Source organism: Apis florea, unplaced genomic scaffold (assembly GCF_048593485.1).
Source record: "Apis florea isolate Af1SG1 unplaced genomic scaffold, ASM4859348v1 contig_3496_pilon, whole genome shotgun sequence".
NCBI lineage: Eukaryota > Metazoa > Arthropoda > Insecta > Hymenoptera > Apidae > Apis > Apis florea.
In genome coordinates, this window is record NW_028256773.1 from 3,713,466 (window position 1) to 3,739,604 (window position 26,139).

General features: G+C 23.8%; 3 protein-coding genes across 8 annotated transcripts; 2 read left to right on the forward strand and 1 right to left on the reverse strand.

Annotated features, from left to right (window-relative positions):
- The first annotated feature begins 1,168 nt into the window (after positions 1-1,168).
- Positions 1,169-13,219, forward strand: yl (Putative vitellogenin receptor yl). Its single transcript, XM_031920344.2, has 31 exons — positions 1,169-1,235; positions 1,438-1,562; positions 1,937-2,074; positions 2,397-2,505; positions 2,572-2,721; positions 2,824-2,940; positions 3,086-3,211; positions 3,430-3,645; positions 3,838-4,009; positions 4,128-4,329; positions 4,491-4,682; positions 4,759-4,879; positions 4,949-5,089; positions 5,372-5,624; positions 5,835-6,037; positions 6,324-6,476; positions 6,834-6,964; positions 7,037-7,161; positions 7,385-7,590; positions 8,248-8,423; positions 9,046-9,290; positions 9,736-10,043; positions 10,317-10,556; positions 10,711-10,863; positions 11,167-11,312; positions 11,401-11,492; positions 11,675-11,912; positions 12,046-12,223; positions 12,306-12,603; positions 12,677-12,797; positions 12,931-13,219. Exons 1-31 carry the CDS (start codon positions 1,169-1,171, stop codon positions 13,048-13,050), a joined length of 5,262 nt encoding a protein of 1,753 aa, XP_031776204.2. The 3' UTR covers positions 13,051-13,219.
- LOC100870491 (glutathione synthetase) lies at positions 12,158-16,702 on the reverse strand. Of its 2 annotated transcripts, XM_086913241.1 has the most exons (12): positions 15,808-16,702; positions 15,541-15,724; positions 15,382-15,457; positions 15,175-15,299; positions 15,042-15,084; positions 14,885-14,958; positions 14,593-14,757; positions 14,128-14,281; positions 13,961-14,068; positions 13,570-13,859; positions 13,338-13,496; positions 12,158-12,753 (listed from the first exon to the last, which is right to left on the reverse strand). In XM_086913241.1, the coding sequence occupies exons 1-11, from the start codon at positions 15,905-15,907 to the stop codon at positions 13,370-13,372; spliced, it is 1,446 nt and encodes a 481-aa protein (XP_086769367.1). In that variant the 5' UTR covers positions 15,908-16,702; the 3' UTR covers positions 12,158-12,753; positions 13,338-13,369. The 2 variants fall into 2 exon arrangements, with proteins under 2 accessions (XP_086769367.1, XP_012350209.3); XM_012494755.3 differs by lacking the exon at positions 12,158-12,753 and having other exon boundaries at positions 13,268-13,496.
- Positions 16,703-17,081: 379 nt separating this feature from the next.
- Psi (P-element somatic inhibitor) lies at positions 17,082-26,109 on the forward strand. 5 transcript variants are annotated; one of them, XR_015293650.1, is made up of 16 exons: positions 17,082-17,408; positions 17,923-18,001; positions 18,235-18,435; positions 18,781-18,907; positions 20,072-20,320; positions 20,430-20,601; positions 20,702-20,908; positions 21,013-21,196; positions 21,270-21,427; positions 21,520-21,634; positions 21,748-21,909; positions 22,027-22,235; positions 22,330-22,615; positions 25,552-25,577; positions 25,774-25,826; positions 25,999-26,109. XR_015293650.1 is itself a non-coding variant. In XM_086913243.1 (14 exons), exons 1-13 carry the CDS (start codon positions 17,325-17,327, stop codon positions 22,588-22,590), a joined length of 2,208 nt encoding a protein of 735 aa, XP_086769369.1. In that variant the 5' UTR covers positions 17,082-17,324; the 3' UTR covers positions 22,591-22,615; positions 25,552-25,750. The 5 variants fall into 5 exon arrangements, 4 of the variants coding, with proteins under 4 accessions (XP_086769369.1, XP_086769371.1, XP_012350208.2 ...); XM_086913243.1 differs by lacking the exons at positions 25,774-25,826; positions 25,999-26,109 and having other exon boundaries at positions 25,552-25,750; XM_086913245.1 differs by lacking the exons at positions 25,552-25,577; positions 25,774-25,826; positions 25,999-26,109 and adding an exon at positions 24,394-24,711.
- The last annotated feature ends 30 nt before the right edge of the window (positions 26,110-26,139 follow it).

Genomic DNA, 26,139 nt, shown 5'->3' on the forward strand with positions numbered 1-26,139 from the left:
ATTCATTTCGCAAAATTATTCGTACTTATCTATGTTTTATGTTCTAAAATTCTGAAAAAAATTTTTTTTTTTACTCAAACATTTATTTACTTTAATTTTAACGCAATTATATTCTTATAACAACTTTAATATCGAATACAATATATATAAAAAGTACATTTTACATTTTCAAATTTAATCTCGTTTAAAACAATTATTGAAATTAAGAAATTTGTATTAATGATGAAGCATTCATAACAAATGTGGAATACATGTAGTGGTATCTCGACCACTATATAATTTTAGTTAGCTCTGTATAACGTCCTCTAGTGTTTGTATAACAGTCGTAGTGGTAAGGACTAGTGGATTTTGATACAACTCGTAGAAACTCCGTTAGGACAATTTAAATAGAGATATTAATTTCTATCTCGTTTCTTCACATATATTGTGAAGAATTTTTGTGAGTATATCGAATCTATATTTTATTAGAAAAAAAATTTATTTATAAGAGGATTATAAATTGATAAAACGTTATAATTTTGTTTTTGCACAATTTATTATTTTCAAAGAAATAGAATTAAGAGAACGGAAAATACAATTATTGGTAAATTATTTTTTATTCAGAGTTATATTTATTATAGTAGAGTTATATCGATAGATTAAGTATTTCGTTTTTTAATTATTATTCATTTACTTTCACGATTCTTCAAATAAGTTTCGTATAAGGAATAGAAATTACAGGAAAAAATGATACCAATGTAACGAAAAATGACACCGTATCACCCTTTGACGAACGATTGATATTTAACTCTCGTATTCTACTACAACTCTTTATTATCAGCATTATTGAAACTTTTAGTCTGCCAACTTTTTTATATTGGCAATAAAAAAAAAAAATTTGCCATTATTCGATCAGTCTTCCTAACTAAAATGGTTTAACAAAATTCGTATCGTTTAAAAATAATTACACGAATTTTATTAATAATAATTTTTCGTATCGTGTATATAGAATTTTAATTTATTAAATTTCAAGATTGATAAAATATATTGACAAATACATCAATAATTCTCGTTTAATTCAAATATTATTTTTTAGATGGAAATTTTCTAAAAAAAAAAAAAAAAAGATCGATTTCAAATCCGATATTTTAAAAGGTGGCCTCATTCGAGAAAAAAATTATTCCAGATTATGTATCGCAATTTATTCGTGTTCTTCGTTTTGACCAACCTCTACTGTTCGAGCATCGATACCACAGGTAAATTCAGTTACACGAAAATATATCTCGAATTAAAATTGATCCTCTCAAATTTAAATATTTTTTAAAAAAAGTTAAATGTGAATTTCTTTTTTTTTTTTTTTTTTCTTCTTCTTTTAAATAAAAATGACCAACAGATCGGTTGCATTCTAATTTATTTCTTTTTTGTTTTTTTTTTTTTTTTTTCTTTCATAATTGTAAGTTATACGCTGCGATCCACCGGATTTTTTCCATTGCAAGAACGGAAAATGTATATCATCTCTCTTCCGCTGCGACGGAGAAAACGAATGCGGTGACAATTCCGACGAAATGGATTGCAATGGCGAAGTAATATATCATCAATTATCAAATTTAAAAACGTTCTAAATCGTTTCTAGGATAGAGTTAACACAACAAATCCAATTTTTATTCTGATATTACGATTATTTTTAACAACAAGTTATTTTTTTTAACAACAAAATTTTCTAATTTATCATCATTAAAAATCATCAGCAATTGATATTACATCGAAGCAATATGACTTTTAATTCTTAAAAAAAAAAAAATGAATGTTAATGTTGATGAAATTATTTTTTCTTTTTTTTTAATTTGATAAAAAATACAATATTTCCATTCAATTCCAGTATTTCATACACATTTATTATATCTGGATTTATCTATTTATTTACATCTGTAATTAAAATTCGATTCCTGCGTTTCAGACAAATCTTCAGATGATCCGTTGCACCACCGACGAGTTCCAATGTGCCGATCACTCTTGCATACCGGAAGAGAAATTTTGCGACGCGAAATCCGATTGCTACGACGGGAGCGACGAATACATTGGTTGCGTGAAAGAAGTAAGATCTTTCTTCGACGATGTTGAATTTATTATTTAAAAAGAGCAATTCTTCTGTTAATACAGAATGAATGAAATATACAGAATTATACAGATATTAATTAATATCGTTTAAATAATATTCGAATTGAAGAGACATGTATTTAAGATTCATAATTTAAGAAATAATTTGCATTTCATTCGTCAATACATTTTATGATTTAGATAGGAAAATTGTTGAGGATAAAGTACTCTCTCTTTTTTTTTTTTTTTTTTAACATATCTGAAAATTATATAGAAATATAAATATTCATCTGATTGATATTTTTTTTCCATTATCATAGCTAAAATGCAACAACAGTTTCCGGTGCAAAGATAGCCATTGCATAAGAAAGGAATGGGTTTGTGATGGTGTGCCAGACTGTCCTGATAAAAGTGATGAAGAAAAATGTGGTAAATTTTTTGTCAAAAAATCAATTTTTTGAATTTTACAAGATTTAATTATTTAATATTCCATAGAGAGCAATATAATATCCATCGAGGAATGCAATAACGAGTACGATAGATATTTGTGCAAGAATCAAAGATGTATTTTTTTGAATGCGACCTGCGACGAGAAAAATGATTGTGGCGATAACTCGGATGAAGATCTAGATGCGTGCAAAAAGGGTAAATAATAATAGTAATAATGAATATTATTTCTATCAATCAATCAAATGATGATAGTTTTTACATTTATGATTAAATTTCAAAATCACTTTGAAATTGCAGCCGATGCATCGTGCAAATTGACAGCAAAATGTCAACACAATTGCAGGAAAACGCCTAAAGGTGGTCAGTGTTCGTGTCGTTCCGGTTATAAATTAATCAATAATCAAACTTGCACAGGTAAAAATTGAAAATTGATTAAATATAATTTTTAATTCGGCTAAATGTATGTATAAATATTCAGATCAATAATTGTGGATTTGGGAAAAGAATAAGAAACAAATAAAATTTAAAATTGTAAATGAAAATTGTATGAATATTACAGATATAAATGAATGCGACAATTACGGAATTTGTGATCAACAATGTATCAATAGTGCTGGATCTTACACATGTTTCTGTCAACCTGGTTACGTTATGCAGGATGACAAGAAAACTTGTAAAGCTGAAGGTAAATAATCAGAAAAATTTAATTTCAATTTATCTTTTTTCTTCCTATTATTATATTATTATTATTATATTATATTTTTTGTATATATTCCTGTATACAAAAAAATCACTTCTATTTTTAGAAAGTTTGTAAAAATTTATTTAAAAAAAAATACAACTGTTTTATTTGTTATACAAAATTCCATCTATTTATTAAATTATTTCAATTATATTCTACAGGTGGCGAAGCTACTATGGTGTTTTCAATTAAATCAGAAATCCATGGCTATTATCTTGATTCTCAAATATATTTTCCGATATCTCAAAATTTGCAACATGCCGTCGCTGTTTCTTTGGATGCAAATTATGTATACTGGTCCGACATCGAGAATGGGAACGAAGCAATAGTCAAGAGTTTGGAAGATGGTTCACAGCGAGAAATTATTGTTACAACAGGTTAAATTATATTAATTTTACACAAGATTAGATTAGATTTAAGATTAGTTCAATTTTTATCTACTACACTTTGTCGCAGAAACACTTTCTATATTTACACATTTAACATTGTGTGAAATTTAAATAATAAATTATTACTATTATTATTACTATTATTATTATTTTCATTTTTATAATATATATCTATTTAAGGTTTGAGTAGTCCTGATAATATAGCAGTAGATTGGGTAACAGATAATATATATTTCACGGACAGTGGTTATATGCATATTGGTGTTTGCAACGATGATGGCTCTTACTGCACTGTCATAATCAAAGAAAGAAAAGATAAACCAAGAGGCCTTGCTTTATTACCATCCAGTGGGTAAGTAGTTTTTTTAAGAAATTCGAAGACATCTTTATCTTTTTAAGTACAATAAGAGACGTAAGAGATATGAGATATTTAAGTTTATAATAAATAATGTAATTGTTTGTGTTTCAAGTATATTTTATTGGACCGAATGGGGCATGAATTCAAGCATATTAATGGCAGGAATGGATGGTAAAAATATCACCGTGTTAGTCAATCAAGACTTAGAATGGCCAAACAGTTTATCTATTGATTATCCGAATAATAGATTGTATTGGATAGATACTAAACAAAAAATGATCGAATCGATACGATTGGATGGTACAGATCGAAGGGTATATATCTTATTTTTCTAAACAATTGGAAATACATAAATAAAACATTAAATAGAATTAGGAACGATTCAATTTGATTCATAATAGTTACTTTTTTAAAAATGATAATTACACAGTTATTGAATTTTTATTCTCATATTTTTTTTTTTTTATTCCCTTAGATTGTATTAAAAGGAACAGCAAAAAAACCATTTTCGTTAGCTGTATTCGAAAATAAATTGTACTGGAGCGACTGGATATCTAATACTATACAATCCTGCGATAAATTCAGTGGAAAAGATTGGGAAACTTTAGTGAATACAAATAATACTGTTTATGGCGTACACATATATCATTCCGTTCTGAAGCCAAAAGTAATTTTATTCGTAATTTTATTTATTAACTTTATTTACGGAATAAAATAAAATATTAATTTTCTAATTTAATTAGATACCGAATCCGTGCAATTCGAAACCTTGTTCCCAATTGTGTTTATTGAATTCACAAAATGGTTACACTTGCGCTTGCTCATTGGACAAAGAATTGAATTATGACAACCATACATGTCGTGGTAAGTTGGTACCGCTATATGTATATCATGAAAAAAATCAAATTTTGATTTAAATGAAATAATTTTCAGCGATAAAAAAGAAGATGCACTTGATTATCGCAGCAGGAAACACGTTTATAGATTATTATCACGAACTATTAGGAAAACCAAAAATGGCTACAAGTGTCATGCTGAAACGTGTTACTGCAATTGCTTATAATCCTCTTACTGGTACGATTTTAATAATTGATCATTAACGAACATCTTACTCATGCTAAATCATAATATAATATTTTGACAAATTTTTAATCACAATAATATTCACTATTTTTAATATGTTTTAATTTTTATCATATCTATAAGCATCTGTCACCGATTACTACTTTATAAATTTAATAATTTTATTAAATATAAAAATCTTTAAAAATTACTTATAATTTTATAATATGATATTATAATTGTGCTTTCTTTTTTGTAATAATTATAACATTACTAAACTAAAAATCTACACAGATGGTTTACTAGCCAGTGACCAACTGACGGATACCATTTTCCATTTGAATACACATACCGGTGAAGTGAAGAGCGTAATAACTATCGAAAACGAAATACTGGGTGGAATGGATTTCGATTATATTGGAAATAATGTATATTTGTCGGATGTAAAACACAAGACCATCGAGGTCCATAGTCTGAATAGCAAAGAGAAAACTATTTTCTATTTCAAAGATGAACCTTACGACATCGCGCTTGTACCTGAAGAAGGGTAAATTATTTTCCTAGCTAAAAATTTATATCTGTTTAAGATCAATATCGCACAAAAGTTGTACAATCTTTAACTTCGATAAATCTATGTGATTTAATGGTAAATCTTTTTAAAAAATTGATATCAAAATATTAATTATATTAAATTAATTTATTTTTATAAAAGAATGAAATTTATTGTAAAATATTGTTATATATAATTATGTTCCAGTATCATGATGGTCGTATTTCGAAGAGATGAATTATACCATATAGACTTGATGAATATGAACGGGCTTGGACCGAAAATCACAATCGTAGGAAATAAAACTGTATTAATTGGACCGAAGATATCCTTATCCTATGATGGAGATTTCAAACAATTATTTTGGAGTGACCAAGGTTCTGGCCGTATCGGTAGCACGACTATTCCAGGTCTGCATTCTCGTGATGAGATAAATCCGCAAAAATAAAACTACGCAGATGTTATTAAATTAATTTTAAAATATTTGAATAATTTTTTCTATCAATCATAAAAAAAAAAAATAAAATTGATAAAATTAATTTAGATAACAAAAAATTCGTGATTTACACAATTAACTTGTTTTTAAAAATTTTTAAACAAAAAAATAATTATTTTATCCATGAATACTAATATTATTATTATTATTTAACGAATATTAAATGATATTATTAATAATATTATTAATAATTTCTCCAGGTTTCGAAACGTATATCTTGCGTACAGGTTTATCAGAACCTGTGAGTCTCGCTCTTCTTGGTGATTATTTATTTTGGACGCAATACAAATCGAATCAGTTGTATTGGACTAGCAAAACCATCACAAAGCAATATCAAAAGCGTATTACATTACGTAAGTGATACTAAACGAATAAAATATTTAATAATTTTACATTTAAATAACTAAAAAAAAAAAAAAGATAGAAAAAATAAATAAAATTAAAATTAATTTGAAAATTAGTATAATAAAATTAAAGAATTCACTAACTATGGTTTATGATTAATAAACAATCATTCTATTAACAAAAATATTCAATAAAAATATATATGATCATTTTTGACAAATAATTTTTCTTAAAAATTACTGTTTGACCAAGTCTATATTTTACTAATAATACATTCAAATATTTAATAATTAATCATGATTCAATTTACTATATAATGAAAAAATAAGAAAATAGAAAAAATCAAAATAATTTTCATTCTTCAGAAACGCCTGAAGATTTGGACAAAATGCAATTAATAGGTATGCACAAAACATATGTAAAGGAACATCTTTGTCGTAAAAATAACGGAAACTGTTCCCACGTGTGCCTGTTGTCTAATAATCCTTCTTCATACGTAAGTCTAAAATTAATACAACTTTTTCAATATTCGATTATTTTTATATTTATGATTCTTAAAAATTTCCAGATTTGCGCTTGTCCACCTGACATGATGTTGAACATAGATAATCGAAAATGTAATTCTCAAACTACGTGTAATACTGGAGAAATAAAATGCGGAGAACACGATAAATGCATAAAATCCTATCAAAGGTATAACATTATATTAATGCGATATTGCAGAATTGGCAATAAATTTTATTACATATAAACTAATCACTTGTTACTTTTTAATTAATTATTAATTTATATTCACTATTTTCTTGTTTTTATTTCAAACTATAGAATAAACTTGAAATTAAAAAAGAAAAGATTATATAATTCCGTTAAATATTTAGATATATTATAACCTCAAAAATTTTGCAACAATTTTCAGATGTGATGGAATCATAGATTGTCCTAGCGGAGAAGACGAATCAAGTAGTTTTTGCGAAGATTTTCACTGGTCCATTTGCAAACACCAAGATCAATTTCGATGTAAAAACGGCGAATGTATAAGCAAATCGAAATACTGCAATTCCCACTATGACTGCTCGGATCGTTCGGATGAGGAAGGCTGCGTTAAAAAAGAATGCGATTCCAGTAAATCCAAACATTTACTAAATATTATTTACAACGTGTTTATTATTTACAATAACAAAACTGTTTGAATATTTAGCGAACAAATTATAAAAGCGATAAATTATATACTGTGTATATAAATAACGACAATGTAGAACAAATCGAGATATTATCGAATGAAACTATTAAATAGCTCGTATATTTATCTGAATCAATAAATTAACATTCTTTAAAACCATCGTGTTGTTGTTTGCTTAAAAAATCGTAACACACGAATTAGATTAATCGTAGCATATTAAGTTATATTGATCAATATTATACGATTTTTTAAAAAGTCGAACAAAGATTGAATTAATCGATTGAAATATCGAAAAGTTTTCTTGTTACTTCTTTGTATTATTTCGATTTTTTTTATGAAATTCGATTTTCGGAGATAAAAAAAAAAATTTTCGATCTATTAATTATCATATTAAGAATTCATTAAAATCTCCACTCAATTTTCTTAGGAACAATTTATTTAACCGCGATAAAAAATGTCAAGCTCGCATAATCGAAACGAATAAAACTATTATAGTGAAACATCGAACAACGATATTCAATATCATACGTAGCCTGAATAAAGGCATATATGATATTATCTGGCCTACAATCATTCATGATGACTGTAATATCTTTCAGATGAATTTCAATGTCACGAGGGAGCTTGCATATCGAAATATCTCGTGTGTAACGGTTATAATGACTGCACCGATCTTTCTGACGAACTCAATTGTAACAAACACAAGTGCGACAACGATAGCTTCGCGTGTGAAATCGGGACTTGTATACCTAAAACATGGAAATGCGATGGCGAGGTAAGTCTAGAATTTTCATTAGCCTTACTCATTGGATTTTTTTTTGATAATGTTTGAATTCTAATATTAAGCTAATATTTTCGAATCGCAAATTCTTTTTATAATAGATCTATGAGCCGTCTATAAAACTATGAAATTATTGAATAATAAAAATATAGAATAGAAAAATACATATAAATCATTTAAAAGTTATTGATCAATTTCACTTTTTAAATTTTTAAATTTTAATACCTTCGAATATACATGTAGTTACTGTTTAATTTTTCAGAATTATTTATTTAGGATTTTTGTATAGTTTATTTATTTATTTAATACAAGGAGATAAATATAAAAAACGAGAAATATTTTATAAGATGTTCCAATTTTTTTAAAAATAAAACAGAACTAATATATTTTATGAATACAAATCAAATAAAATATCATATATATAAATATATTATATTCTCAAAAATTTTTTATCAAAAAATTACAAATATATGAAATAAGTGAACTGATTTTCAATATAACATAGAAATAAATTGGCAATGTTTATATTAATTTTGTATCAAAGTATAAAATTTATGAAATATTGTTTTAAAATATTATTAAACTATAAATATGTAATAATTGTGTGTGATCAAAGGTTGACTGCCCAGATGGTTCCGACGAGAGTGAAACATGCCAAAGAAAGAAGTGTCCATCCGAAATGTTTACTTGTTTCAACGGTCGTTGCATTGATTTAATTCTAAAATGCAATGGAATTAGTGAATGTGAAGATGATAGCGATGAAAAATATTGCAATGATAAAAGTACAAATAATTATGTCAATTGTACTGCGGATGAATATAAATGTTTCGACTCGGATCTATGTCTTCCTAAACAATTTAGGTAATTTTTAAGGTTCAAGTAATGATACGCATTATTTAATACACATAAGTGCAATGCCTCATTAATTGATTGAGACATTATCTGATTAGTTATCAAGAATAATTTTTATTCACGCTAAAAAATATTAATCCAAAGTACAGACAAACAGTTATAGTAGCTTGTCGCCATAATTTACAGAAATAAAGAAATATAAAATTCGATGATGAAGTGGATAATGAAAAAATTATGAATAGTCAGGCGGTGAAAAATCATATGATGAATTGTAGAAAAGACACATTGTAAATTACAACGGCAAACTATTGTTATCCTTAGGAATTATTAATTCAAAAAAATGGAAGAAAAATAAATAGATCATGAACATAATTTACTTATTTGTTTGATAAAAAATTTAAGCTGAATTTTTACTAAATATTTAATTATTTATTTTATTAATATGATTTTACAGGTGTGATGGAATTAAAAATTGTCCAAAAAACGATGATGAACGTGATTGCGCCCGATGTAACGAAGCAGAATACGTTTGTGAAAATAAGAAATGCATTGAGAAAAGCTGGGTATGCGACAGAGTCGACGATTGTGGCGATGGATCGGATGAAAGAAATTGTGATGGTAGTAATTGGAGGACGAACAGTGTCAGCATGATTTCTAATTGCAAAGAATTCAAATGTTCCAATGGAATCTGTCTTCCCTTTAATAAAGTGTGCGATGGAAAAATAGATTGTTTAGATCAGAGTGACGAATTTGGAGACTGTGGTATGTACAATGACATGATAAAAGAATTTTTTTTAAAAATTAATTATAAATTACTATTAAAAAAAAGTAAATTATTATATTTATGATTATATAAATTTGTAATTTAATTAAAATAAATTGTACGAAAAATCGAAATAATATTTTTTCCAAAATATTTTTTTTTTTCTTCTAATTTTGACAAAAATACGAAAGATATTAAAATTAAAACATTTTTTAATTAATTCATTCATTTTATTATATTATATACATTCACGTTTAAAAACATTTTTACAGAAATTTCTTGTACCAAAAATAATCCCTGTACAAATATGTGTCACAAGACACCCACTGGTCCTGTCTGTACTTGCAGAAACGGATATCATTTAAGCAGCGATTTAAAAACTTGTGAAGATATCGACGAATGTAAAAAAAATGTTTGTTCACAAATTTGTCACAATACTAATGGATCTTTTACTTGTTCATGTTACGAGGGATACGTCATTCGAAGTGATAAAACTTCATGCAAAGTGGCTGGTAAAAAAATTATTTGATTTCTTAGATTTTATTTTACTTTTATTATAAAATTCTCTTATTATAAAAAATACCCTCATAATTTATATTTTCTATTAAATAAATATATTAAAGCATCTGATAGATAAATTAATTTTTATCATAAATTAATTTATAGGCTCACAAATGGAAATAATTACTGTTTCTGGTACTGATATTAGGAAATTGTCACCAAACTTAAATTCGATTGAACTCATTTACAAAGAAGTAGATTTCGAAATAAATGGTATTGATGTGAACACAAGAGAAGACACTATTTATTGGAGTAATGGTAATGTTAAATTTAAAATTTGTACAGAATTTCTTCTTAAATACTTGTTTTTGCTAAAATTTATTTGTACATTTCTTTATTTTTTTAAATTATTAATATTACAAAATTAAATTTTTCTCTATCTTTCTCTATTTTTCTATATTTTTTTTTTAAATTTCAAGTATTCGAAACATTCTCTCTCTCTTTTTTTTTCATACACTTCTCATACATTAATAAAACTTTTAATCTTTTTTTTTCTCTGATTCAAATTTGTACATATACTATCTAAAAATTTGATCATTTTTACAATATTATTTTCTACAGAAATGTTAGGTATGATAAATAAAATACACGTGAAAACTAAAGAACGAAAGACTGTTACCGGTCTTGGCAGACCGGAAGCTTTAGCTGTTGATTGGATTACCGATAACGTATACTTTAATGATAATGACTATACCAGCAGTATTCAGGTATTGGATATATATTTATAATTTATATTCATATGTTATATGTATTTTATCAAAAAAGATTTTCTAATTCTAATTACTTATAACTTAGGTATGCAATTTAGAACAAAAGAAATGTGCTAAAATAGTGTCGATCGCAGGAAAAAATCGTGTAATCTCTATCGCTGTCGAACCAAAAAAAGGGTATGTTTAATTAAAAATAATGTTATTTGATCGTAAATAATTTTTCAAATTTTATCATATTTAATCATATTTGTATACAATCTCTATAATCTCTGAATACATAATTTTTGAAACATTTAGCTTCTATAGCATCTATATACATTTTTTTCTTCTTCTATATATAATAAAAAAATTCAATCTAGATGGCTATTTTGGAGTCAAACTTCTTGGGCATTTTATGATAGACCTATGTCGAAAATATATCGATCCAATACAATGGGCAATAATGCAACAGCAATTGTACATCTTGATCTTGGTCTTGTACTCGCATTAACTATTGATTATGCACGATCTAAATTATATTGGTCAGATACACATTTTAAAAATATTGAATCTTCGAATTTAGACGGTTCTAATCGTGCTGTAGTTTTAAATACAGATGTAAGTTTGTAATTATTAAATAATATATAAATTATAATAAATTATATTAAATAATAATTTATTTAAAGAAAATATATACTTATTCAATATATTTTCATTATTGTCTTTATTCTTGATATTTTGTCTTTGATAGATACATCAAGCTATGAGTATTAACATATATGAGGACTCTTTATATTGGTTGATGGGTGGAACTGGTATAATAAGAAAATGTAAATTATATGGTGATAAATTATGTACAACAATTTCTATTGGTACTTCAAACATCAACAAATATTTTATTATTTTACACACAATCAGGCAACCTATAGGTAAATTGAATAATTATTTAAGATAATTTTATTTCATTAAATTTTATTTTTTAATAATGAATTAAAATCTTTTTTGAAACAGGAAAAAATGTTTGTGAGAAATATAAATGTAATTACATGTGTGTTTTGGGAAACAATGGTCCTGCTTGTATTTGTCCTAATGGATATTCAAAAGATTCTAAAAATATTTGTTCGGAAAATATGAATACAAGACTTATATTCAATTCGAGCTTAGTTACTTACAAGAACGAAAGTATTCGACATCAAAACGGAACATTAATTGGTATAATAATAACAGTATTAATATGCATAATAATTGGGTCAGCCTACTTTTATTACCAGAAAATCAAACCAAACTTTTCAAAGAAAAATAATCTCAGGTAAATTAATGGATAAATAAATATTTTTTTGAAATTTTTACTTAAAAATATAAATTTTTTACTTCACTTGCAGTATTCATTTTCAAAATCCATCGTATGATCAGAGAAATGAAATTGCACCCACGCTCAATTGTATCTCGGGGTTACCACCTGGAGAACATGAATATGTTAATCCAATAATAGATATACAAAAGGTAAAATATTTACATTATATTTAGTTATAAAAATTATATATATTAATTATTAATACGTTATATAATAATGTAATATAATAAATATTATATAATTATATAATTAATGTATTAATTATTTATATTTCTTATTTAGAATCAAAATGAAAATATAACACAAAAGAATGAAAAACAAATGACGAAAATACTTAATTTCGATCGATCAGATAACGAATCTGAAGAGTCTGCATATAAACAAGATATTAGTTTAATATAATAATTATATATTAATTCGATTATTAAATTAATGGAACCAAAATCTAACTGTATATAGTTATTTATATATTTAATATTAATAATTTGAATCGCGACTTAATTAAAAAAATTTATATGTATTTTTTTTTACATGTAAATAAAAATTGAATAATCGATAATATCTAAAATTATATCGCAATGTTTTTTATTTACTTTTAGGATTAAATTATTATAAAAAGTCATTGTTCAACATTCTTTATTAAAATTATTTTCGATAAAAATATAAATTTAAAATATAAATTTTTGTACTTTTATAATTAAAATATAAATATTTTTTTATATTAATCAATGAGATAAGGACTATCAATAGCACCAATTCCAGCTGCTATTCCACCTTCATTTTCATTTGATGGTTTTGTTCTCAGAACATGTCCTACTTCTTCATTATGTATGATACTATTATGATTTCTGAAAAAAATCATAATTAAATAATTCAATTTGTAAAAGTTTTCTTACACAGATATATTATTTTATTATTTACCCAATAATAACCCCGTAAACACCAAGTTCTGATACAACATCAGAAAAGTGTAATTGATTATCTTCAAAAGGCTCATTATGAACACGTACAATATAATTATTTTGTACAGGAGGATAAAAACGATCCATTAATATCCAAGCTGTTCTTTCTTTTGAATTTTTCATAGATTCGAAATGCGACTTTATATCTTCATTATAAATATTGTTTCCACCTCCTTCTCTTTGTGGTTTTAATACATATTTTTTTGGGTTTGATATAGCGTTATTAATTATTTCCTCTGCTTCGTTATTCTGTTCGTTGTTTAGAATATATATCAATATAAAAATATTTTTAATATTATACATTTATATTTAAATATTATACATTACTATTTATATTTTTTAATACTTACAAATTCTAAAGAATAAAGTCCAGCATATACTTCTTGTATTTGTTTTATTTTATTATCATCTTTTAAAAATATATTAAGTGCATTAGGATAAGCCAAAGATTGTTGTACCTAGAAAAAATGTACATTCTTTATAACATTCAATAAAAGAAAGTTAAATATTTTTTTACCTTCTTAGTACCAGCAAGATGATAATGGATTGATGGACATTTTATTGCTTGAGAACGTTCTATTAATAATCTAACTTGCCATTCTCGTTCAGTAGGATAAGCTTCAACTTCATAACCCGAACGAAAATAAACTACAGAAACTTCTAAATTTCCACTAAAAAAATATTAGTAATGATCTTTTATTTACAAATTAAAAGAAAATTTAAAAAATATAAAAAAATTATAAAAATATGAAATATAATAATTATTTGCTAATATTTAATGTAATGAATTTATATATAATATCTTTTACATATATCTTATATATATATTTATATATATTTGTACATAATTGTATATAATATTTGTATATATTTTTATATAAAAATTCTATATTTTAAGTAATATATCAAATTTAAAATAATTAAAATTAAAAATAAAAAAATTTATATCTATATTTTTATAATATTTTGTATGATTACATACACTATTAATTGCTTATTTGATCCTAGTTTTGCTTCAGATACTAAATCTTTCAAACTTCTTCTGATTATCTTAATATAAGGATTAATTTTAGAAATTTCAAATTCATGAAACCTCTGGTCACATATATTATAAGTAATATTTTCAACAATAAATAATATTCCAGCCCTATAATAAAATATATTAATTGTATATGTGCATTATATTAATTATATAGTATATTATATAATATATAGTTATATAGTATATTATATAATAATAATAGTTAACAAACATTTCATTGCATTATACTTACTTTTTATTACCATATAATTTCCATGCATGTATTAAACCTTTACAAAGTCCATTAATTGGATTATTTTCTGGAATCTAAATAAAAATGACAAATGAATAAGAAAAAAATATTTAATAAATGAGAAAAGATAGTTATTATATTACTATATAATACTTACATTCTTTATTTTATCTATATGTCCTAATTCTGATAAAATAAATCTAAAAAAATATTATACCATGTTTAAATAAATATTTTAATTAGATTATAAATTTTATATTTTATAAAAAAATACTTTTATAAAAATTTACTTGTGATATTGAGAAGTAATAGTAACTATTCCTCCAAAACTACTTGCAATAGTATTTAATTCAACTTGTTTAATCTGATTTTCATGTAACATATAATCTGATCGAAATAATCCAAGACTTAAACTCTATAAGAAAAAAATATTTTAAAAAATTTATTTGTTACATATAATTATCATTATATACATATTAATTATATTGATATTTTACTTGACTAAATCCTTCTTTATATACAGTTTCATATATACTAAATAATTTTGCTGTAAATGGATCTGCATCGATTGTACTATAAAATATATAAAAATTATCTATTTTATATAGATATATATATATGTATATTTATATGTAAATGTTATTAATTTTATATACCTTTTTAAGCTTTCCGTTAGAAAATCATTATTATATGCCACTTTATGAATCAATTCATTCAATAATATTTGAATATTTTTAGCTTTCTCAAAATTTTTTCTAGGAAAGCTTGATGGTAATAAAGTAAATGGTAAAACTTGCACTTGATTTTTATTAAAAGATACTCTTGATCGCATACTTATACCTGATAAATAAATTTCAAATCATTATTATACATTTTTGATAATGAACAATGATGAACAATAAATTTAATATATTTATCAATACCATGCATAAGTGCCCAATCTTTAGCCTTATCTATAATACTTTCTAATTCTTCTTTTGAAAGTTGTAATTGAATACAAGGTTGTAAACGTGATATTTCCATTATTATATAAATTTTTTTATAAAATATATAATATTCTAATCAAAAAACATTTAAAATTCACATTAATTGTTATTTAAAGTGATTTTTTGACTTGTCATATCTTATCATCCAATATAAATTCATATAACAAAACTATAAAAATACGTATATGTGAACAATGATATAAATTTTTGTCATAGTATACACATATATACTTACATAATATGTAAAATTCAAAATAAAAAAAACAATAATTTAAATATTAATAAGTATAACATATTATTTTTTAAAAATATTTTGAAAAATCATTTAAAAAATTATTATTCTTTAAAAATAAAATGAATTAGAAATTTAAACTCTCATATGTTGAATGTCATAAAAATATATTATAGTTTTCAGAAAATACTAATATATTATAATATTTTCACGATAAAAATTTATTATATATGATTATGTATATTATATCATGAATGTATAAATATAATTAATTGATTTATTTTTTAATTAATAATAGTTATATAAAAAAATTATTAATAAAAAAATATATTAATATATTATTTTATTTTATTAATAAATATATTTTTAGAAATTGTTTTTCTATTTTCAGTCCTATTTATATGATTAATAATTTTTTTTTTTTAAAAAAGTTTAACGAGATATATATTTATATTATAAAGAAGAATTATTTCATTTTTGCTTTTATATAAGTATTTAATAATTAAATTTAAAATACTACTTTAAATTTATATATTACAAAAGTATTATGTTAGTCATATATGTATTTTTAGTTTATAAGTATACATAGAAATATATTTATGCATAGAATTAAGAATTTATGAGGTAGAAATATATAAATACGTATTCAAAAAATAATATTTATTTTTTCAATTTCTTTAGTTAAAATAGATATTTCTTTTAGGTTTATTAGATTTAAATTTATGTTTTTTTTATATTACATAAAAAATTAAAAAATATAATAGATATTGTCGTAATTTAATTTTAATATATACATATAACTACAAAATATTATATAGTATTGCTTATATATCTTAAACATATATAAATAAATTAATTTAAATTTTAATTTTACAGAAAAAAATTGCTTTTCTACACTTCTTTAACATACATGTATATATATATGGTGTATATGAAATATTATCAATTCTGAAATAATTACCAATCTTCAAAATTTTATATTCTATGACCGACGCTTGCGCTGTATTGTTCTTTCTGTGAAAGCACAGTTCTTTCACTCATAAAGTTTTGCTTTGAACAATTGTGTATTTTCAAAGCAGATTGTTGAAATATTTGTATTTTATGTGAAATATAATTTAAACATTGTATATTAGAGTTAAATAAACAATATTGGTTATTAATAGTAGTTTGCTAAAAGGAATATTGGAGTAGTTTTATTCGTATTCCTGCTTCATGTTCCATCATGAGTGACTATTCAGCGGTTGCTCCGCCTCAAAATTTTAGTCAAAGCTCCGCATTTGCGGCAGCTTTGCAACGTGCAAAACAAGTAAGTAAATATGTTAAATCAATGTGGTATAGGTTATGACTGAATGATATTTTTATAAGTAGGCCATATAACACTTTACACTTTTGTTAAACCATACGTCGACTTTAATCATCAACAAATAAAAATCGTAAATATATTAATAACTACATTTCTTTTGAATAATATTTTATTTTAACATTTGTTTAATGTACTTAAAAAGTACAAGAAATAAATTCTATTTTAATATATATATATATATTATATATATAATATAATATATATATATATATATATAATATATATATATACATACAATTCTAATAAATTTTAATCTATAATGCTTAATTTTCTTTTTTTAAATTATGTTATTCATATTTACTACAATTTACATATTTATATGATTATTATAATAATTAAATCAAATTTAAATATTTAATTATTTTATAATTAATAATTTTATTTTTTATGATACGTTTAATCATCTAAATTTATAATAATAATAAGTTATCAATAATTTCAATGTGAATATGTTTAGATAGCAGCAAAGATTAACCCAGCTGGTGCTCAAAATAATCAGGATGCTAAATTAAAACGTCCCCTTGAAGATGGATCAGGTAATATTATATATATGCATATATATATACATATATATATGTATGTAATGGAAATTTATTATCAAATTTGATGTATTAATTCAGAAATAGGATGTACATAAAATAATAATGTTAATATATTATTGTAATTTTTTATGTATAAAAAGAATATATGCATGTAAAAGAATTTTTTCTTAAAATAATAATAAATAAAAAATAAACATTAAATTTTTGACATGAAATTATAATTTTAGAACCTGAAGCAAAAAAAATGGCATCATTAGTGTCAGATCCATTAATAGGACTTCGCGGCCCAGCAGGAAGTAATTCTTTAGGGGAATCAATTAATCCAACTGGACGATCAGGACAAGCAGGATCTTCATCAGGACCAATAGGAAATGTAGGTGGTATCTGTAATGAAGATATCAGAGTTCCAGATAACATGGTTGGTCTGAGTAAGTAAATATTGATATATGTATTTTCCTTAAAATTATTTAGTTAAAAATATATAAATATTCTTAATTTTTATTTATTAAATTTAAATAAAGATACATAAATTCTAATTTATAATTTAATATTATGTTATATTTTCATATTTAATATTGTTATATTTTCATTTTTGTATAAATTTTATTGATATGTGATACAATCAATATGATAAATTGATATTATATATATTAATAATATATATTGGATAATGAATATAATAATAAAATTAATTTATTTTAATTTAACTATATAATTAAATTATTATAATATTTTTAAATGAATTATTATAATTAACAATGCTATCTTTGCAGTAATTGGCAGAGGTGGAGAACAGATAACAAGATTGCAAAGTGAAACAGGATGTAAAATACAAATGGCATCAGAAAGTGGGCTACCTGAACGTGTTTGCACATTAACTGGTTCACGAGAAGCTGTCAAGTAACTTGTTTTTCCCTTCTTATTTTGTTAATTTTAACTATTTTGTATGCAATGCAATTTCCACTTTACAAAATTTTGCCTAGAAAAAAGGATTACTTCGTGGTTTATGTCAAGTGGCACTTATTGATTACACTCATAATGCAAAATATATATTTTACATCTGTGCATATACTTATGTATGTATACATGCAGACATATATATATATATATATATGTGTGCGTGTGTGTGTGTGTGTATACATGTATATACACAAAGAAAGTAAAAGTAAAAGAATGTTCGTATATATAGATATCTATATATATGTGTATATATATTATAAACACATATACAGGAAAACAAACCTGCTATCCTCCTTATATTTGATATATAAAAAATTGATTAGATTATTATTTACTTAAATAACAAATTATCCACCTAGTTTCATTGTAAAATTTTCTAGAAACACCTGAAAGTATCAACTATTTCATTTTAAAATTTACGTTGTGGTGTTGTTATATATGATATAATGCTTTTTATACACTAACTGTATTTGTTAGAAAATGTGCTTTAAGCACAGATAGTACTGGTGAAATATAGTTTGCGTGTGTTTAGTATACTCCATATGCTATCACTTCATGTTAACATGCATTTTTTAAATGTAGGTTACATGCTTTTGCATATTGAAATTCTCAAATGTTTTACAGAGTCTTTACTTAGCTCCTGGATGCGAATAGCGGGCTCGTACTTGACTTTACATATGCTTCAAAATATTTTCTCATTGAAAATTTATAAATAAGTTGTGGCTTTTAATTTAATAATTTTGTACTTACTAATAGTTTTTTGCTTTCAATAGGATATGGAGAGAAAGAAGGAAGGAAGGAGGATAGGATATGCATGGGGACGTGTTATTCGCAACAAGAAGAGAAATTGAATTTTTATTTATTTAAATCTGCTTATAATTAAGCCTACAACATTTTAACATGAAATTTAATTTTATTATACACTTAAGAAATAACTCTTTGTCAAACAAAAAATAATGTGACATTCATGACTTATATCTTGGCACACAGTAGACATCACATCATGTGTTGCAAACAAATTACATTACTGTATATTAATAGATTATATTCAAACTTCAGCATTATTTAATATTACATTGCACATTTAAATTGTGTGTGTTTCAGTCGAGCTAAAGAATTGGTATTATCAATTGTAAATCAAAGAAGTAGAACTGAAGGAATTGGCGATATGAGTGGAAGCAGTGGAGGAATAATGGGTCATCCAGGATTTGTTGAAATAATGATTCCTGGACCAAAAGTTGGCTTAATCATTGGAAAAGGAGGAGAAACAATAAAACAACTTCAAGAGAAATCTGGAGCAAAAATGGTTGTTATACAAGAAGGTCCTTCTCAAGAACAAGAAAAACCTTTAAGGTAACATTAATTATAGTTTCCAACTAATTTATTATAAACGTTGAGTTATTATTGTTGTAAAAAAATTTTAAATTTATGAAAGTTATAAACTCTTCTTTTTTTTTTATAGGATAACTGGTGATCCTCAAAAGGTTGAATATGCCAAACAATTAGTATATGAATTAATAGCTGAAAAAGAAATGCAAATGTTTCATAGAGGTGCAAGAGGGAGTGATAGGAGTGGAAATTACTCAAATGATAGTAATTTTAATCATGGTTCTGGAACCACTGATGGAGTAGAGGTATAACATACTTTTTAGAAATATTAATTTCTATACATGATATTTAAAAACTATTTGTTTTTGATTTATATGAATAAATATTATATTTATTAATTTTTAGGTACTTGTTCCAAGAGCTGCTGTAGGTGTTGTTATTGGTAAGGGAGGAGATATGATTAAAAAAATACAAGCAGAAACTGGAGCAAGAGTTCAGTTTCAACAAGGACGAGAAGATGGTCCTGGGGATAGAAAATGTATAGTATCTGGAAAGCATCAAGCTGTAGAACAAGTGCGTCAACGTATTCAAGAACTTATTGATAGTGTAATGGTAAATATATTTTTTTATCATTTCGTAATATTATATTTTATAAAAATCATATTATTTTTATTTTTATTTATATTTCTTTATATTATTATTAAATATTTATATAGAGAAGAGATGATGGTAGAAGTAATATGGGAGCAAGAAGTGGTCCAAGAGGCAATGGATTTAGCAATAATCGAAATCCAAATGAATATGGTGGATGGGATAGACGTCAAGGAGGTCCTATGCAAGATAAAATAGAAACGACATTCACTGTTCCATCTTCAAAATGTGGTATCATTATTGGAAAAGGTAAAATTATATTGATTCATAAATATATAAATAAGATTAATATTTTTATTAAACATTTGAACATTTATTTTAGGTGGTGAAACCATTAAACAAATAAATCAGCAAACTGGAGCACATTGTGAATTAGATAGAAGAAATCAAAGTAATGAAAATGAGAAAATTTTCATAATTCGTGGAAATCCCGAACAAGTAGAACATGCAAAAAGAATATTTAGTGAAAAATTAGGCATGGTAAATATATAATAAATTTACATAATCTTTAAATATAAAAAAATATAAGAAACTATTTATTAATGTTTTTCTTAATGTAAATTAAATCAAAGGCTCCAGCTAATACTTCATTTACTGGTACACAAGGAGCAATTGGCTATAATCCAACATGGAATGCAGGAACAGCTTATCAAGCCTGGCCAAGTCAACCTCAATCTACTGATACAAGTATGTTTTAAGATAACATAAATATTTAATAAATATAAATAAATATAATAATTAAAAATATATATATATATTAAAATATATATCATATATATATTTAATTTTATTATGTTTAGATACTGCAAGTCAAACACCTGTTCAAGTAAATCCACAAACAGGACAACCAGATTATAGTGCACAATGGGCAGAATATTATCGATCGCTAGGTATGCATAGAGAAGCAGATATGATTGAACAACAAGCAAAACAAGGAAAACAAGATCACAATCAACAATCAGGTAAAAAATTTTCTATTGTGAAAATATAAAAATTAATTAATTTTATTAATTAAATTTAATTTAATTGGTATGAATGTAAATTACTTAAGTTAAATATAAATTAATTTTTATGTGTAGGAAATACGCAGAATCAATCTAATACATCAACACCTAATACTGCTGGATCAACTCAACAACAACAACAACAAACACAACAACAACAACAGACTGGAGCAACACAGAATGGCGGTCAAGCCGATTATAGTGCACAATGGGCAGAATATTATAGAAGTATTGGTAAAATAAAAGAAGCAGAAGCTATAGAAGCTCAAATGAAAGCAGGCAAGGTATATTGATTAAAAATATTTGTAAAAAAAATTGATATAATTGATAATTAATTATGTAAAAAAATATTAAAATAATATATTTTATTTTTGTTAGTTGGGAATACAAAACAATCAAATTGCTCAACAACAAATACAACAAAGTATACAAGGTCAATCCGGTCCAACAAGTGGGACTCCTAATACATTTCCACAAGCTTATGGTAGTTATCCAACAATAAATGCTAGTTCAACTCCTACGGGTTATTATGCAGCAGGAGCTGGATCTACCACACAGCCACAACAAAATCAACAAAATCCGTCTTTCCCAACGGGCTATCAGAACTATCCTTATTCACAAACGAATACAGAAAGTTAAACTTCCATCAGGAAAAATATTAGCTGTAAGTATTTATTTTTACATATCATAAATAAACAAATATGAATTAGAAAATTGTATGATATTGAAATTTTATTTTAGTGATGTGATAATACTGATAAAATTTATTTTCAAATCTATACTTTTTAATATTATTTTAAATTACTTAAAATTACTTTAATATCAATGATTTAAGAGTTCTTATTATTATTTATTTTTTTTATTTCTTTTATATCATACAATTTTTTCTAAATATTCATTTATATTAAGTCAATGTAAAGTTGAGTGCAATAGAAACACAATTTTTAAATATTTTAAAATATCTAAAGTATATGAAATATAGTTATATGAAATTATAATTATTAAGATTATATTTAAAGTGTTTGCAACTACTAATTTATTATCAAATCCAGAAAAATATTCATGAAATTTAGATATAAATATTAATTTTAAATTAATTTGAAGAAATTGTAGAATTAATAATTGAAAAAAATTTATTATTTTTTAATTCTTAACAAATGAAAAGCGAAATAGTTTAAAAAACATTTAAATTATATATATATTTTATAAAAAAAGCAAGTACAATAATTCATATTTCATGAATATTATATATATTATATACTTCTTCTTATATATGAATATTAAAAGTATAAAACAAGTTATAACTAAACAAAATATATTTTTTTTATTCAGGTCACATATATTTCCGAATGTTCTATAATACACACAAACAATTTGATATTGATATAATATAATTATTTGCATATATAATTATTTATATGTTATTGTATCCATCACTTACATTTATATTGGCTTGATATTTACTGTTTATTATATTTGAAAATCAATGGTGTAAGAAGAAGGAAATATCATACCTGCTGATAATTATTGATATTTTCAGGGAATTAAATATTTATAAAAATGATAAATTTATGATATTTTAATGTTTTATTTAAATATTAAAATAATATATTTTACACCTTTGAAAGTATATTTATATTTATATACTTCATGTGTTTTATTATAATTATTTGTTTATTTCAGATAGTTTTCAGATAGTTTCCCATCGGGATGCGGTTAATGCCTGCTGTAACTTCATATACTGTTTACAATAAAATTACAATAGTTGATCGCTTCGTAAAATCTATAAACTTTTGAAAAATGCCACTAGAACCAACTATGTTCTATTTATACTATAATATTTTGTGTTTTTTATATACATAGATATACATATTGTAGGATACTCATGGTTTTAATTTTAAGTAACGTGAAATGCCAGAAATTTAACACATTATAATATGATATTAACATGATGTCTACTTGTGTTCTACTTATACTATTGTATGTATTTTTGTTCCATAACACCTGATTGTAACATAAATTCAAACTGGCAGGTGAAGCAGCAGGTCAGAAACAGGAACGGGGAATCTGCAACAATAAACCCATATTATGCTTCCCATTTATCGTTAAAAATACTAAAAATTATCTTTACCAATGTATTCATAAGAAAAACATTTAGATACTTATTTCAATATGTCATTATTTATGTTTCACTGGTTCATTCATGAAACATTTATCTTTAGTGAATTAGGAAAATTATAAGTATAATGGCTGTAAAGACAGCTAAAATTCGTTTCTATTGTTTATGAATTGTTTTATCTATTATGTATGCAAGAGAATATGATATATATATATATATATATATGATGGTCTACGTACACATATACACTATTATAACAATACTAAATACAATTTTACCTTGGTTCCTTTGCTTTTTCTTGTCAAATACCACTACTATTTTAGATTCTTGGAGCTGCCAGTTGTAGGGATGTTCTACGATAAATTTCATCAAGGGGAACTACTATTTTAAATCTTTCATTCAGCATTCTATGTGTTTATATTCAAAGGAATCAGGACCCGCTAAACTGGAGAATAATGGAATAATGGATGGCATATCAAATTATTGTTTGTTATATACAACTTATAAAATCATATATATTATTTACTAATTTTATCAAATGGTTATTCACATGAATGTATTAATTATCGTAAATAATTGTCAACAAATTTTACTAGTCATATGTAAAACCTCCAAATCATTTAAATTTTATCAAAATTGAATTTGTAAATTTTATTATCACCTACAATTAAGATATTTTTTATATTATACATATTATATATATATATTATGTTAATCAGAAAAGATATATTTGCAAAAATGACTGATAATTCTTTTGTTATATTTTTGTTGTTTCTTCATATATAACATTTTACTTATTGAAAAAAATTTGTCTTTATATAAGTAAATTTTAAATAAGTATGTAAAGGAAAAAAATATTGTTTGCATATTTATTGTTTAATTTTTTTATTTATAAATTACATAAAAATTTGAATATAAAGTATTGGATGTATAAAAAATTTTCAAACAAAGATTTATTTATATTTTTAAAATGTGCTACAATATGCACTTGCAATGATAAAAAGGTATTAAATTCTATTCAATAATAAAAAAGATATTAAATTCTATTCAAAGGTAAATAGTAGATCTATTATTATACATGTATTGATATACATAGATATAATAAAACTATTTTTTTTACTTGTAATACATTTTTGTGTATTTTACAAATATATATTACTTTATTTGTATCAAACTCATTTAATTTTTCAGGATTGGAACTTTATTTGTTTTATATACCTGTTTCTGTTGTTAATGTTATATTATACTTAAATATAATTTATTTATGGTTGAGTACCTATATGTATGAATATATTTAGGAAAAACATAAATATCATAATTAAAATAAAATTTTATACAAATTTTGTCTTATTGAATTATTTCTATGTCTAGGTAATATAAATATTATTGATAAATTGTAAAATGAATTTTGTTTTGTTTTCTATAGAATTGCATATAGGTAATATAATTATTCAAATTTTGATTTATTCTTTTTGTTGCAGTTATGACTTAAATCGGCCATGGTCTGGTATGATTTTAAGTAATATATGTATTTTATAACAATTACATCCATTTTTTTTTACATCATTAAATTTTGATGTGTTTCTGTTTTTTAATACATGATTAAATATAATTAATAATAATAATAATCATTACAAGTATGTTATCACATAAACAATATTAAGTATTTAAAATCAACACATTGTTTTTATTTTATATTACAGCAAAAAAAATTTATATTTATACTCGTGTTTTGGCAGTATATTTTAAAATTCAAGTAAGTAAAATTAAACAATATTTTATTTTTAAATAATTATAAAGGATTAAACAAATTTATATGTTAAGATTTGAATATAATTATTAATACAAGGTATACAAATTTTTTTTAAGTTACATTCATTATATTTTTGCAATTATAAACATACATAAAAATAATGAAAATGTTTCAGGAATGAAGATAATCATTTTTTAATTTTTCTGATCAAGAAATTCAACTAATGGATATTTGAAATATATGCAAATATTAAGTTTTAAAGGAAAGCAAATTGGTTTGTAACAGGTTTGTAAAACTATTAATTTTTAACAAAAAG